This window comes from Cebidichthys violaceus, unplaced genomic scaffold (assembly GCF_023349555.1).
Source record: "Cebidichthys violaceus isolate CVI_PGR_0920_01 unplaced genomic scaffold, fCebVio1.0.p SCAF_4, whole genome shotgun sequence".
NCBI lineage: Eukaryota > Metazoa > Chordata > Actinopteri > Perciformes > Stichaeidae > Cebidichthys > Cebidichthys violaceus.
This window is the reverse complement of record NW_027176594.1, coordinates 15324871-15341661: the sequence shown is the minus strand read 5'-3', so window position 1 is coordinate 15341661 and position 16791 is coordinate 15324871. Positions and strand designations below refer to the sequence as shown.

The window sequence follows — 16791 nt, the reverse complement described above, 5'->3', positions numbered from 1 at the left end:
TCAAGGATTTTTTGTCACATGACTGTTGGTCTCAGGCAAAGTAATCATGGCTTTCTAGTTATGCTGAGCAGCGCAAAATTAATGTTTTTTTACAGAATCTAGTTAAAGCAATTGGTTTATTCTGGGCGAGATTATATGTGAGACGTGTGGAATAAAATGTTTTTTTCTGAATTATCACAGTTTTAAGCTTTGTTTTGGTTTCTTTTTCTGACAGAAGCATTACTCACACATGATGTGTTCTAGGAAAATTCTGTTTTTTACAGCTTCTGAAACAAGTTTTGGCGATTGTTTAAAGAAAACATGCTTTTCAAGCCTGTCGGCGGATTTTGGGGTTCAGAGGGTTGCTCTTGTTGCCTGTGAGTGAGGTTTTAATTGTCAGGTGGGAATGTTGATAATGTGACTCTCTTTTGCTGGCATCAGTGTAATATCATTATAAGCTAATTTAATTCCAACTAAAATGCCGTATTTGGTATAATCTGTTTCGCCACTGCCCATCACCATCTGTCCATCCATGTTTAGTTATTCCTCCTTGTGTGTGTTTGCATGTGAAAAGATAGAAAGACGGACAGACAGACAGACAGATCGGTGCGTCAACAGTCGTGCTTATGAGACGGAGCAGTGAAAAAAAGGGCAAAGGATAATAAGGGATAATCACGGCTTTATCCGGTTGCTGCCAATCACGCAGGGTGGAGGATTGAGAGACGAAGACAGCGGGCCGTGCAGCCCCACGTCGATTCCCTCGACCAGCGGTCCGCTCCCACTGCGATAGCCTGTAATAAGAGCTCTAACCCTTAGATGAGAACCCTAATCCAGCCATCCACTCACACTCACACTCTGGCCTCATCCCACACTGATCCTCTGTTTCTGCTTAACTGGGAGGCAGATGGAAAGAAACGCTTCTTCTTCGAGGAAGAAAAGGGGGAATGTGAAGAGGTGGAGAGAGAGAAAGATGGAGAGTAAGCAGGATGAGGACAGAGAGGGGGGGGGGGAGAGGCTGGAGGGGAAGGGAGGAAAATGCAAAGAGACAAGAAAAGATACAGGGTCATACTTCAAACCTTACTGAACACAAAGAGAGACCAAGAAGCAGGCGAGAAAGGACAATTTATATTTGAATCAGTGTTTCCGGTAGCCTAGTTTCTCCTCCACAAAGACCTGGGAAAGCTGCAGAATAAAAGCAGAGTGAGACAGAGAAAAAGGAGATGGATGGAGAGAGTGTGGGTGATGATGAAGCAGCTAAATTGTCATGGTTACCATCGCTGGTGCGGTGTGTCAGAAGGCTGTGTGTGTGCGTGCGTGTGTGTGTGTTTAAAGTAGAGCACAGGGCTTGCAATGTCAACAACTGTCATCTGATATACTTTATGTAGACATGGTGTAATCTTCGTGATTTGTGTTTTCTTTTCACAACTGAAGAGCTGTTTAGAAGGTGCACAGGTGTATGTGACACATAGAAACACTTAGATTATGAATTTAACGCTGCACCAGACAGTTCACGGTGTAAATGCATAGCTAGATTTGGTGTTTCCTTACAATATCCCCAAGCTGAGAATGATTATAAAATCCAAACACATCTGTAAATAACGTGCGGAGACACTGGTGTAAATCTCCACACCTCCCCTTGAATTTAAGATGCTTTTTATACATTGTGACGTCAAACCGGCATTTAATGCTGCGTCACTTGCTCCCGTTAGTATGACTCACGGTACACGGTGTGTTTATTATCCGTTTACATCGCTGTATGTGTGCTGTCTTTCTTTTTTCAAGCAATGTATCTTTGCGGAGGAGCCGTGAAATGAAAGTGAGGGTTGAATCAATTGTAAAAAAACAAAAATCCAGTAGTCTACAGTTTCTCCCTAAACATTGGGAGTTTATCGTCCCACTACACGTTCCTCGGAAAATTCGATTTTCGAACTGACTGTATTTACAATCACTGTTTCATCCCTTTTCCTTTTTTTCACGATTTTCTCTCTTTGATCCTCGTTTGTCATCTTTTGTCAACTTCGTCGTACGCGCAGACACACTTGTTTGGATTCACGCTTTTAGAAAAAGAAGCAAAAAGAACGCCCTAACACTCGACTGTCACAGTGTCACAAAAGGTAGAAAATCAAAGAAAGCCAATTATATCGCGTTCAGCCACCGGAGTGTCTCCCACCACTCTCCCCTCATGTGCTCTTCTTCTTCTACTCCACCCCAAATCATTTCAATTTATCTATATAGTTGTCAGAGTTGAAAAACTCCAGAGTTGCAAAACACTCTAGACGAAAAAGTCTGACGAACAGCTACACACACGCACACACACACGTTTGTGTTCCTACATTTGCAAAAAAGGAGGCTGTGTGATCTCTGCTCTCTGAGGCGCTTTATGTCAGTCATTACTCAGCTGCCCCGTTTTCTCATTCTCTTTTTCTGTGTCATTTTCATCAGCTCCTCCAATTTCTCTTTACACACACATGTCAGCCTGTCTCCTCTGACTAGTTGAGATCTCTCTTCATCCCTCTGACTATCCGAGGGTAAAATAAATGCAGCCTAAAAAAACATAGCGATTGCCTCGAGGAAACAGTCAACAGCTGCTCAACACTAATTGGCTGCCGAGTGGTTTTCACCTTGTTCCAGTTGATTTCCAGTTGAGAATAAAACTTGAGTTTCCGTTAAGACCAAAGGAAACACGATTGAAAGTTAACATTGAACCAATTGGCATGTCGGTCATACCTGCCTTGTTAGGTAAACCGACCCGTTCTCACTCCCAACTTGTCAAATAGTGACGCTTGGTCAGTGACCCCCGACGTCTGATACAGAGGCACCCTTTAGCGTCTGTATGAGACACTTCGGGCTTTCAACTGACTCCAATTTAAACCCATCCACGTCATTATTTGACGGTCAGAGCAACTGACAGTATAAAAAGTGAGAGTTGTGGTGGACTGTTGGGAAAAACAAACAGACTTTCACCCAGGAAACCGTTGTTTATGTTATTTCACCTTACATTTTGGAACTTATGTACTTAATTCCTGTTACGTAAAAAGCCTATTTATTTTACATAACAAACGTATGTAATAACCCAAACCCTAATCTTTTGCTAAGCCTAACCAAGTAGTTTTGTTGCCTAAACCTAACCACGAAGACCTAAAAGCTGAGGAAACCTATGTTGGAATAGGCACGTCCTGATTGGCTGGCTACAATTATACCCATTTTCAGTGGGCGAATGAGTGCTCATGATTGGAGGAGAGTATTACCCATAGAGTCCAGTAGAGGGCGCCGTCTGTGCTTATAGAACTAGGGTTACAATATCGTAACCTTTGTTTCCTGTAAGCACAGAAGTTTATTTGACACGCTGTTCCCTCATCCAGCGTTGGTAGCTATACCTACGAAAAATATTGCACCGTAATTCTTGATATCCCACAAAGTAAAATCGTGTGTAATCCACAAAATCATGAACCAGACTGCAAAAGCCATGGTAGGGCAGGCAGGAGTGGTGGTGGATGGGTCAAACAAAAAACAATGTATTACCCAGGAGACCGCTGTTCATTTCCCATGTGAAACGAAAAGTCAGCGTTTATTTATTTGTCACGTAACTGGTGAATTTTAGTAACGGCACTTCCATGGTTATTGTAACCCAAGCGACGATCTTTTTGTAAACCAAACTTTGTTTCTGTTTTATTTTTGTTTAAACTATGCGTGTATCGAGCGCAAATTGATACTAGGAAATGAGGAGTCACTTACGATCGTACGATATGATACCAACAATTGTTTGTGTACGAAGAGCGTAGGGCAGTATGTGACGAGTTGGGAGTGAGATTCTGTCATATATTTCTCTGGCCACGTCACAGCATCTTGTCTTCTCAATATCTGAAACTGGATGCCTTTTTATTCCCTCAACCAAACAGCAGCATTTGCTTTAAACAACCTGTCAACGTTGGCTCTTCAGTGTTTCAGTTCACAATCTGGTGGCAAATGTGATTTCTGTTTTGTTTTTTTATCAAGGAGTTCAAGCAAAACTGGAATCATGACCCATTTTGAGTTTGTAACTATTTTCTAAAAAGCTGTGGAGAGACTTTTGCTTCACTATTATTAGTTGTTTGTTGATTTTAATACAGTTTCCAACAATATATCACAACATTTCAATGTTGTACTGCATTGCATTTATGCCTTTGGTAACAAATTGTTGCTGCGGTGTTCTTTTGGTTGCATATTTTGTTGTGTTTTTAAAACAGACTGAACAATGTTGTCTAATGGCAAACAAAGTGATGGCAGCAGACAGCTCAGCATGGACAGGAGAGTGTATTTCAGCTGCTACATGATGGCACACTGACAGTCCCCATCTGCACTGCTGCTGAACCTCAAAAATACTCTGAAATTACCGTCCTCTCCTCCGTCTGAGGCAGCCTAGTACTTTCGAAGCAGAGGAAATCTTTTGTGTTTTGTGTTTCAGGATTGCTGAATGTCAGCCCATCTCATCTTCTTCCGAGAGATTGGGGCGTTTTTTTCGAATCTCTCTACACTTTCTTTTCGATCCTCTGGTCTCCTAATAATTATTTCGTTCTCTTACACATACGCACAAACTTTTTTTTCATTAACTTTCCATTAGTGCATATTATGGCCTTTTGCTTGTGTGCCAGACCTTTCTTTGCATTGTGTTTTTCTGCCAAGTGTGTTTCATTGAATTTTGTGCAGTTTCACTTCCTTTTGTTTGCTCATGTCCCTGTATGTGTGATCTTGTGCTTGTTGATTTTTTTTGGAATGGAACATTTAAAAGAAATCAGTGACAACACGATAATGACATCCATGGACTGCAGTTGCAGTACTGTAAATGTCAAATGGCAATTATTGTTTTCTTTGACTCGTTGCGAAGTTCTGCTGAGAAGAAGTTTTGGTGTGAATGAAAAAGGAAGACAGAGAGACACACTGCTGATGGTATCTTTATGTCAGATAAGATACCGTAAGACAAAGTTGTCACTATGATTACTCACCCTCTCAATGTAATATATTGTCATGAAACCACTTAAACGTTATGTTTTTGTTTTTTATCACAATACATTCCATTACAACACATTGTATGTTACCATAAATACCCCGGCTACAATATCAGCCAACATGGTGGGGCTCGTGTTGTATTTGATGCCTTAAAATGTAAAATTAAACATTTAATATCTACCTGGGAAAAAAAATGCTGCATGCAAATGGCAAAAGGCCACAAGACCAAAGCATAACCTTTTTTTTCCTGGATATATAGCTGATGTGACAGACACGTTACAATTGTACATTTGGAGTCGTGTTTCTGCCCACCAGACGAATGCAACTCCGATATTCATTCTCCTTTTAGCTCTGTTTTGGTCTCCACCAACTCTTTGTGGATGTATCTTTCTCTTTAGCTGCTGAATGCCACATTACATTCACCAGCTAGTCGCGAACGCAGGAGCATGGTATGTCACATTTGTGACATACCATGGATGAGGGTGACATGTAGAAGTGTGCCTGCACAATAACAATTCAAGATATTCGATTAAGTAGAAAACTTGTCAGTATCAGGTGCTGAACATAAAGCTTCCAGTCCAGCCTTCATTCTCTCTGTTGACTCCTACTCAGATATCAAATTAACTACATAGCTGCCATGAAAACATCCGCAAGCTTATGAACATTTTAGTCAAAGACCAAGAGATTGTAGCCTTTGTGTATTCTCTGCATGAATATTGATCCCTGCAGTCGTCTGAACTACTGAACTACGAGCTGCTGGAGAGGAGCATGGTTACGACAGAGCCCGGAGCTATCGACACATTTTTACAGCTCTTTTCTACCACACACCTTTTTTTATTGTGATTAAAGCAGAGCAGCAGGAAGCAACCTTTCAAGTAAGTTCAGTATGAAAATCGACAGCAGATACTCTCGAATACATGGCTGTGCGAGAAATGTAGCGCAGTGGTAGCCCATCACCCGTCGGCTGTGGATGTGAACACATTAGCTTGGGAGCAGTTGAGAAAAAGTTATGTGAGCGGATGATGAAGGAGAAGACATGGCAAATGCTTCCCTAATGGGGGGACGCAGACTTCATTCTGCACCACAGAAAGAGAACAAGACGATGTTATTACCTGCAGCTTTTCACGACACATGAGCTTTCAAATTAGCTCCAGTCGTGAGGTACCACAAAGACAGGCAAATTGATTTTACGTCAGATATTCCTGTTCGTTCCCTTTTCTTTGTTTTGTTGTTGTTGTTGTGTCTCGCAGCTAACACGTGTGTGTTTATTAGGTCTGCGGCAGCAGCAGCCGGGTCGGTTTCACACACTGCCACCCTGCAGACATTTCTTCCCTTTTTAACTCTAAAACTCTTTTATTTCGTGGCATCTTCCTGTTGTCGTGCCAACCCCTTACACTTGTTTTGGCCACGCTGCTTCATACACAGCTGTTGAAGCCAGCTTGGGAAGTTCAAAATGAGCCTTTTGATAGTTTCAATTATGTTGCAATCATCCTCTTTTCTCTAATCTGTAAACTCAGCTGCATGCTGATTAATTTCCATTTGCAAGTCTCTCATGCCTTCTGCCCTTTTGGCTGCTAGCTGACTATCATCAGTGGCTGCTGTCTCCTCCGCTCCTCTTCCTCCACCTCCTTCTTCTCTTCTTCTCCCCCTCAACCATTTGTGAAAGTTTGTCCACACAGTTTTCTGTTGTAGCGACACTGCATTTTTCTTCATGGTGTTTGAATTTTTTTACAGTCTTGCTCCCTGAGTATATAATCCGTGTTCTGGCACAACCCACAGACGCTCTGATTCAATTTTATACCACACCTAAATACCAGCTCAAAGAATTCCTGCAGCCCGAAGCTCTAAAATAACCTCCCTGAAAATCGGAGGCCTGTGGAAACCATGTGCTGCAAGATGTCTGTAGTGATTTCTTTCTCAATAGATAATTCAATTAGCAGAGACAGAGACGTCAATCGGCTCTAAAGGTTTGAGCAGCCCACTGAAATGTACACATAATAACTGGAACCAGTAGGACCATTTGTTGACAGTACCTGCTGTACAGTAGGCTTTATATAAGGCCGTCACATACTAAGTCTGTCTTTGTTGCATAACAGCACTGTGGGACGGAAGATGCTGAAGGAGAGAATGAATGAACACAAATCTCTCCCTGAATCCAACATGGCAGGGTGAAATCTGTGATGCTCCCTGTACGCTTTAATGGAGGGACGCTACAAGTCCCTGCATTATAGAAGCAAGAGTGGAAAAAAACAAGAGTGACCCACGAAATGACTGGGAAAAAGTAATGGAGACTGAGACCAAATTGTGCAATTCACGTCCTAAACAATAACATAGAGTGACCCATGAGAGTGTCCAATACCTATATGTAGCTTTTGTGGCTGCCGTCATCAGAAACAGATGTCGATTCACATGACGCAACTGAGGAAAGGACGTCTCATATCTCTTAAAAAACATTTCCTCGTTTCCTCTCTCCTCGCATAGTTTCCTTGCATCTCTCCATGCATCCCTGGTGGGAGGGACTAAGACGCAAGGAAAGGACGCAAGTGAGGGAAACGGGGATGCAATTAAGAGACTTGGGATGTACCTTGGGAAGAGGAACCTGAAGGAAACTTCAGTGAACAGCCACAGCCGTAGCAGTGATGGGTTGCGGTTTTTCCCCAACATCCCTGCAACTTACTGCTCGTCCTCCATCTAGCAAGGACGTCCAGTGCTGTAGCACGTTTTCACTGTGTACGGAAGAACCAAAAGAAATCTGTGTATCAGACTCTCTGAACTTTCTAGTAAGGTGAGAAAACAACCACACCGCCATCATCTCTTAAAAAACGCCTGATGGAACCCAGAACCCTCTCTCACCACCTCACATGACTTCAGGGCTGCATAACTTTGCGGTACTCTGTTCGCCTCGTGCTCCAAAAAAAGGAACATAATTCATGTTGACACACAAGCCCCACAACCCCTCGCCGAAACCGTTCCATAACAGTCCGCGCTATGGTGTAAAACCTCCACCTTCATGTGTCACACACAGCGCAGTGAGCATCAGCATCGTCCCACGCTCCTGGCTCTGGGCCATGCATATTGGATGAGCATGTAACCTACATCCATCCATGCTTCTGTCGGGGGGGGGGTGGTGTCCCTGATCAAACAGGTTCAGTGTGCAGGGTGTAACGGTGTCCGGGAATGTGCTTTACGTGGTGTTTAGTTGATTCATTCCCCTGTCAAAAGAGATCAATGCCCTGCTGATTAGACTTGGGTTTTTAAACCCATGGCCTTGAGGGTGGGTTCTTTAAATGGGTGTTCTGAATGTGTTATGGCTATAATAATAAAGATGTAATGGCGGTTTTATTGAGGTGCGATCAGGGTGGGGTAAAACATGAATTAATGTATTTCAAATATTTCATAAAAATAGTACAACATGTGTTTGATTTATGTTATCTGGCAAACCCAATGTTCGCTTGTGGGGTTATTAACCAGCACGGCATTATTAATCAAAGTGTAGCCCTGGTTTTATAGAGCTGCTGTAAATGTGTACGGAATTAAGAAAAAAAATAAAAAAGAGAAATGGAGAGATAGCAGGTGTATGAGACATTGAGGTCGACAAACTCCCACTGATGAGAGTGAATGGGAGGTGTTAATGTTGGGATTTACTAAAGTGGCATAAAAGCAGCCAAATGGTGAGGGAAATATAAAGCAGGCCGGCCAAGGAGAAATGTAATCGCTGCGAGGCCGAGGGAGGAGCACTTGTGAATTATTTTTGCTGCGCATCACATTTAACTGGTGAAGCGGATCATCCTTAATCACACAGTTTTAGCTTTCTGTTTAACAAAAATAAAAAAAGATGTGTGCTTTCTCTATCTCTCTTTTTGTCCCAGATTCTGATCGGGGAAGTGACCAGTTTCTTTGTGAAGACAGAGGGAGCTCAGGAGAAGACCATAGTGACCGCCGACTGCTGTTATTTCAACCCTCTCCTCCGCAGGATTGTACGTTTTCTGGGTCAGTTATAGTGCTAAAGATCAGAGGTTCTGCAGCTTGGACTGAATAGAGCCTCTGTGCTCTGGGACCGAGGCTCATTTAGACTTGTACCAGCACTCCTACAAGGCCAGAGAGAGAGAGAGAGAGAGAGAGAGAGAGAGAGAGAGAGAGAGAGAGCTTGTCCTTCTTAGGTCTCCTGTGGACTCATTTTCCCCCTCTTCATGTTCTGCTGATGATCTTTTTCATCATCTCTGTAGCCTGTATTTATCCAAATTATGAATCTTAGTGATGGACCATAGATAAGAAACAAAAAAGAAAAGGCCAGGTCTGTCTGGCATTTCACTCCCACACAGTTAGAAGTCAGCGTAAGCATTTAATCCACATTTAAGTGCATGTTTCTCACCAGTCTCATTGACTCACTTATTTTGTGTTTACATACACACATCCCTCCCTCTTTTCCCACTGCGTCTCTTTTTTTTCCCGTTACACAGGTGTCTACTCCTTCGGGCTCTTCACCACCACCATCTTTGCCAATGCCGGTCAAGTGGTGACAGGAAATCAGACGCCGCACTTCCTGTCCGCCTGCAGGCCAAACTACACGGCTCTGGGCTGCCAGTCTCCGCTGCACTACATCGCCGAGCGCCGGGCCTGCACAGGAAACCCATACCTGGTGGCGTCCGCCCGCAAGTCCTTCCCCTCCAAAGACGCGGCGCTCAGCTTTTACTCAGCCATCTACACGGTGGTAGGGAAACTTTAGAGGGGGGGGGGGTGCAATGGGTTGATGGGAGACACACCGGGGGCTGTGACCAAGGGGTTTATTAATGGTTGATGAATCGTTTACTGGTACTTAATAGATCAGCTTGGAGGAGTGAGAGAGAATAACTTTACAACACACCTTAAATAAAGGCACCAAACACATTTTGTACTTTGCAAATGACCCTTCGCTAAGCCCTGCCCCTCAATCGCAGACAAGCCAATCATACTCTGAAATCCCTTTTTCAAAAATAATCATATATTAATTCAGTCAGTGCAGTAAAGAAAAGCACTACACACTTACATTTGACACACACATTCAACAATGAAATTTCTTTCATTCTTTGGCAAAACATAGCTGAAATTGGCAACACACACATGAACACAAACACTCACACACACACACACACACATGAAAACACAAACATGGCAGTGTGTTCATGGCGCTTTCTTTTGTACTCCATGGAACCCTTCAGCTGCTCTGAAATCACTGCGGAGTGCGGCCTCTTGTGGCTCATTCAAGCTTTTCACCGTTGTGAATTGTCTCAGCTGGCTGACTGAAGACTTGTTCACGGTTCATCTCACCGTGAACAAATAACATGACGTTTTGATTTGATTTGAAATGTATCTCTGTCCTCCAGATGTACGTGACCCTGGTGTTCCGGACCAAAGGGACCCGTCTGACTAAGCCCACCTTGTGCCTGGTGCTGCTGTCTCTGGCCGTGCTGGTGGGGGTGGTGAGGGTGACTGAACACAGAAACCACTGGAACGATGTCCTGGCTGGGTTTGTCACCGGAGGGGCCATCGCTGCCTTCCTGGTGAGAGAGAGGGAGGGAGGGAGATGTGGGGAAGGGAGGGTGGAGGAAGAGATGGATGGAATTTCAGAGATCAAAAACAAATTGGGTTGCGATGTTTTTTTTAAAAAGTGGTTCCCCAGAAAAACAGTTTGGGAAACACTTTGATGGACTCACACACACTGTCACACCTATGCAAGTGAATGGACTGATCTGAGTCTTTATCATGGTACTCTCAAACAGCGTAATTTGGACTTGGGACCTCTTGACCTAAATCAATTTTCTGCAAAAGTTAACTTTAAAGATCAAAGTGCCCCCTGTGGTACATCCCTATCTTCCCATGCCTCCTACAATATGTCATTATTTTTGTCTCCCTCTCATACTGCCAGTGTCCTCTTCAGTAATGTTCCCGTGCGCACTTTCACTCACCAGAAAATCCTCCCTCTTCCGAGTGCAATGGAGTGGATCTCTGTCCTCCCTTTACCTTATAACTCTTTTCTTTGCTCTCCATCAGGTGTCATGTGTGATCAACAATTTCAAGCAGACCCAGATAGCAATGCCGACTCCTTCGCCTCCACAGCGTCTAGAGCCTGTGATCGGGCTTCCTCTTCTCAGCCTGCCCCGTGTGGAGAGTCCACTCGAAAAGTTAAGTGGCCTCCAGGTAAGGGGTGGGGGAGAACATCATGGAAAAAACATTGATCAAATAGTTGAAATAATCTAAAGCAGCACAAAGTGTCCATGATCATATTTGTGACTGAAAAGTGTCATTTGGTGAGCAAATACTTATTAGCCATGTTAGCGGCATGGCTATGGGGAATGTCATGCGTTAAAGCATGGTGGGATTAGCGAGCTAGCTCACAAGCGAACTGCTAACCTATAAACTGTGTTGCTAATCCCACCATGCTGTAATGCAACACAGGTTACAGAAATTTAGTCGAACAAAGTTGTCACTCATCTGGCGATGTGCTTTCATACGCTGTGATTATATACATAAAAATGGCCACCTCTCTGACCACCCTGCTACGTTGATTTGAATGTAAATGTACGTTCTGCTCCTATTCTATTTCTATGGAAATATATCAACAGCTATTAGACACTCATGCTCTCAAGAAGATGAATCCTGCCGACTTTGGTGATCCCCTGACTTTTCCCCTAGCGCCACCATGAGGTTGACATTTGTGGTTTTGAGTGAAATATTTTGAGGGACTGTAGGCCGACACACTTTCAAGCTTTTCCCCAGAATCATTTGAATTTGTGTTTTGCAATTTTGTTTATGCCCAAATACCTTGTAAAAAGCATATCATTCCACTCAGTTACATCTGTGCTTTGCATTTAGTGATGCATATGTTAGCATGTTAACATGATAAACTAAACATGTTGCACCACTGTGCCTACAGCCTCACAGAGCCACTAGCATGGCTGTAGACCTCGTTCTTTTAAATGTGTGTCAGGGTGTCTTCACTGATAATCTTGGTTGTTTCATGTGTGTGGATTTATGCTAACTTCCCACATGTTTTGAAATGTTTTATACTCTTTGCTTCCCTCCCTCTCTATCTCTCCTAATCTTCTCTCTGTCCTCTTCCCTCCTGTTAGGCTCCAGGGCTACCGTATTCTGAGATCACATGACCATCAGCCAATCCCGTCCCCCACCCCTCCCGATGTGCTCCTCCCCTCAAGGCGTTGCCTCACCAGCGCAGTCTAGACCTGCCCTCTGAATGCCCCCCGCCCTGCCCTGCCCACCCCGTAGGACGACACCCTCTCAGACGAGTCAAATCCACGCAGGTCTGAAAGGTCCACCAATCACAGGAGGCAGAACAGCGCACACGTGCGCGTGGCATGCGCGGCTGAAACCTGTCATCCGCTAAGGACCAGTAGAAGAGGATACGTGTCCTTCTGTCCTTCTGTCCTGTTCTGTCCTGTTTCTCCTCCACGATGGCCTCCTTTTCTCCTTCAGGTGATAAAAGACCCAATGAAAGAACCCGCCAAAGCCAGAGCTGTTGAAGCAATACTGTGTCCCTATTTCCTTGTCCTGTTTTCCCACAAGACCCACAACAGAGACTCTAAAGACTGTTGGCTGGTGATGACTTGATGAAACTCTTGATCAAATCAAAGTAATTCAGCGAAGCTGAGGGTTTGGGCATCTAAGAAAATTTCAATCACCGGTGGATCGTCCTTAACAGACCATTTTGCAACACTCAGGACAATACAATGGGGACAAAAAGGGACATTATTAGAGTCAAAGACCTTTATGTAATCAAAATGCAGGTACTGTCGAGTATTATGGTACAGATTTTTATTTCTGTCTGCAAAACAAACAAGAGACGCAGTCGAAGAGGAAAGCACCTTTGTAAATTATGGCACAGATGAACCTATTTGGTGTTCAGTAAACTGTGTTGTGTCTTATTTGTTTATGGGGGGATTTGGGTTTGATCTCTGACAGAAGAGAGATTCATACACACTAGGGCTGCGCTTGTGATACCACCATTTGTTTTTGGGGCATCGGTTAATTCATCCCTGAACTAGATTTGCCATCAGCTCTCCAAATGTCTTTTACTGACTATTCAGGTGTGTGTTCTCTAAACGTCTGTAGGTTCTACGTCCATGCTGTGAAATATTTGGAAGGTTTTATCATTTGACTTACTGCCTGTTCCCATGTGGACTTCTTTGTTGGTGTTAGTTTGCACAAAATGTCCCTGTTTCTTTTTCTTTCTCTACCTGTATCTAAATGTTAAACGCATTAACCCCCTTTGCTTTCCGAAGCGATTGTGTGATAAGAGTAGTTTGGCGTCAGTTGTTGACGCCACTGTTTTATCCATCCTGTCCAGTTTCCTCACACGGACTTTAGGGAACCAATAGCACAGACCAGTGTGTAACACAGAGGTAGGACCTCTTGAGTTTTGTATAGTTTTGTACAGTAAATAGGTTTCTTTACACGGTATATACTACATTATCATTATGTTTAAATAGTGTGAACAATGTGAAGCTACCTGAACCTGTCCTGCAGGAACACGAGTCGAGGCCTGGTCTGAAGCGCAATGGAGGAAATGCGTGAAATCGAACAGCATGCGCTCGCTGTGTTTGGCTCACAACTTGCTTTGGATCTGCTCCGTTCAAAAGGACACCGCAGGGCAGGTTATTCTAGTAGGAGAGTACGCGATGGGTTATATAAAGAAGACATTTTATCAAGCGTGTGTGCGTGTACGTGCGCGTGTGTGTGCGTGCTTATTGACATTTGTGTGTATGTTTATAATGAGCACATTGTATGGCAGCAAAACTGTTAATTTGGCAATCTTTTTTTTCTTCAGTTAAACCGTCAAAAGTAGCTGGTATAATTACACACTTGTGCTTGTGTGTAACTGCAGGCCTTCAAAGGACCCCTGCCAAGGCGTCCCTAACAATGCCTGTTAAAGCAGAAGGTGCTCGTTATAGCTCGGAGATTACTTAAAGAAAAACTTTTCAGTCTGGATTTTTTTTTGTAAACAACTGAAGGGGTGGAGAACACTGTAACTGTCCAAAATTATGTTATTTTCTTGTTACAAATGTCTCTGTTTTGTATTTATTTACCAAAATAAATTGCAATTACCACACATTGCTGCCTGCGTTGCATTTTTCTCTCTTGAATTGTTGTAATATCTCGCACTCTTCAGTAAGGATACATCTTTGCTGTTCTACCAGTTCCATTTGTTTAATGCTTTTACTTCAAATCATGAGCCATGACCGCTGTACGTGAAAGTATTAAGAGACATTTTGGTGGATATCAACTTGCATTAAAAGGAAACGCACAGGTGTGTTAATAACATTAACGACGGCTCTGTTCTATTTAAGTGTCCCAGCAAGTCACTCCGGTGTGAAGCACCCCATTCATTTTATTGTTTACACCTTTGACCTTGTGTCAAAATAAGACTGCAAATTCTTTTCTTTTCTTTTTTTAAATCAACGATTTCAAATATAGAGGATTTATTGAATCAAAAAAATTTAACTTTAAGGAAAGGAAGTAGTTAAAATATTTTAAAAAATCAGAAACCTCTCAGAGAGCATCAGAGTTGTCCGCTGGCTCATGTCTGTCAACAGACTTGCTGTATGAGCTAACATGGAGTTGCTATGTAACAACAACAACAAAATGTCCCGTGATTTATTGTAATGAGGATGAAACACAACAGCATCTACTCATGGACAAGAGAGGTCTGGTCCATGCTTCAAGGCCGTGGCCTAGTTTTCCATGTTAATTATAATTCTGTTATGTATGGTGTCTGTTAGATAACAAACGACAAGATCTTTTTCAACTCATTGTCAGCATTACATGTTTTAAACTGTGGAAAACTAGATGTGTCATGGTTTGTGATCAGACTGTTATAGACAGTGATGTGGTTATAAAACACATACTCATTGACCTCAAAAGGAGAAAAACTCTAGATAAAAACCAGATCCTCCTTTGGCACTTTTTTTTTGTATCTGTAACGTTTTTTGTGTATTATGCGTGTATATGTATACATTTTGTATGTATTTATGAACTTTTTTTTTTTCTTTTTTTTTTTTAAGAAAAAAGCGTGGTTGACGTTCACTTCACTGACTAACGACTCACTGTGACTACCGACTCACGTGGGTAACGACTAAAGTGACAAAAATGTCAATATTACTTTAAGTTTCGTACGGGACACGAACAGCGGTCCCCCATTCCTATGTGTGTTTGACCCACATCTACTTTCATTCATTTGCAGTAAATTCAATGATGGGGAAGTCAAAACAATTAAAGCCCTAAACATGGCAAGAGACAGTGGATTTACTGCACAATGGTTCAAAAAGTTGTGGCAGTAAGGTAATGTGGACACCAGGTGTCAGTGTTCACCATGCCAGCCTGAGGACCTGAGTGGTTTTTTTATTCACCAGTTTTAATATTTATGAAATTAAACAGCACATTGGGAATGTAAATATATGCTACAACAGAAAAAAGGATTTTAAAATGTTTTCCACATGAGACCTCTGCTGGCCCACATTAAGCATCAGTCATCAAGCTAATACATGTAATGTAATGACACAATTACTTTGAAATGTAGACAGAGGCCATCTCTCTCTTTCTCTCTCTCTCTCTCTCTCTCTCTCTCTCTCACTCCTCTCTAAATTGCCCCAGTCTCTCCCCGCCCCCTCTTTGTGTTCCTTTGAATTTGTGTTTGTCAGTCTTGTTAACGACAAGGCACACACACACACACACACACACAAACACACACACACACACAGGCACACAAACAGAGAACTCTGCACTCTCTCGACAACATTATCTTTTCCGGAAATTGCTTCTCAAGCACAGCCGGAGCCCCATTAGAAAAGAAGAGCTCTACGCTGTAACCTTTTTAAAAAGCCATTAGTGATGCACCTGCTTCTCTCTTACTCTCACTCTCTCTCTCTCTCTCTCTCTCTCTCTCCCTCTCTCTGTTCCCATTTGTGTGTCCTATTTGTCTCTCTTGTTAACACTGACACACACAGTTCCTCCATCTTGATTGCCAGCTTCCCAGTTCCCAATCCTACAAACTGACCACTGAGCAGCAAGCATCCTTCCACTCTATTTAGAGTATGCATCACTGACATTTTAAAAGTTCTGCGTCAGAGTGCGAAACCTCTAAATTACATGATCTACGCGACTTATTCTAATGGCTTGTGACTGTTGAATCAGTGTTTTGGACATGAGTAATTCCCTCTCAAAGCTACACACTGGGAAAACAAGATATTTCAATGTCAGTGCAGTGAGGAAGCCGAGGTTTACTCCAGCAGAGATTAATGAGACATGATTCATGCAATGTTTGCCTAAATTTGAGAATACTGTACAAATGAGCTTTTAGTTATAAATGCTGCTCCCACTTATAGTGATTTAGTGTTTTCGTCATAGTTTTCTGATACCTTACACATTGAAAGCCATTTGTCTGAGACACAAGTGATTTTATATTTTACTTACTTTAATTAAGAACTGCAAATCCTAAATGAATGGGAGTGACATGATATACTGACATAGATGGTATAAACGTGTATTTCAGCACATGGTACATAGATAGATATAGGTACAAAAATATATGTGTGGTATAACATTAAATATATTAAGGGGAACTCCATCGATTTAAAAACTCAAAGTCTGTTCACAGCTCTAGAGGCAGGCGGCAACCTCCAGTTCTGAAAAGTGAAGTCTAATAGCCAGCAGGGGGTGACTCCTCTGGTTGTTAAAAGAAGTCAGATTGTATAGAAGTCTATGAAAAAATGACTCTACTTCTTACTTGATTTATTACCTCAGCAAACATTGTAAACATGAGATTTTGGTCTCAAA

At 42.6% G+C, this 16791-nt stretch overlaps 1 protein-coding gene across 3 annotated transcripts in view; it reads left to right on the top strand.

Moving 5' to 3' along the window:
* Positions 1-14070, top strand: part of plppr2b (phospholipid phosphatase related 2b) — a 46187-nt gene extending 32117 nt beyond the window's left edge. For 2 of the 3 annotated variants that reach the window (XM_068727476.1, XM_068727478.1), the window contains 5 exons: positions 8835-8955; positions 9426-9676; positions 10329-10505; positions 10996-11126; positions 12075-14070. In XM_068727476.1, coding sequence (XP_068583577.1) covers positions 8835-8955; positions 9426-9676; positions 10329-10505; positions 10996-11126; positions 12075-12183 — 789 coding nt within the window. In that variant the 3' untranslated portion in view covers positions 12184-14070. Of the gene's footprint in view, positions 1-8834; positions 8956-9425; positions 9677-10328; positions 10506-10995; positions 11143-12074 lie in introns of all 3 variants that reach the window. The other variant, XM_068727477.1, reaches the window with a different exon arrangement.
* Positions 14071-16791: the final 2721 nt, after the last annotated feature.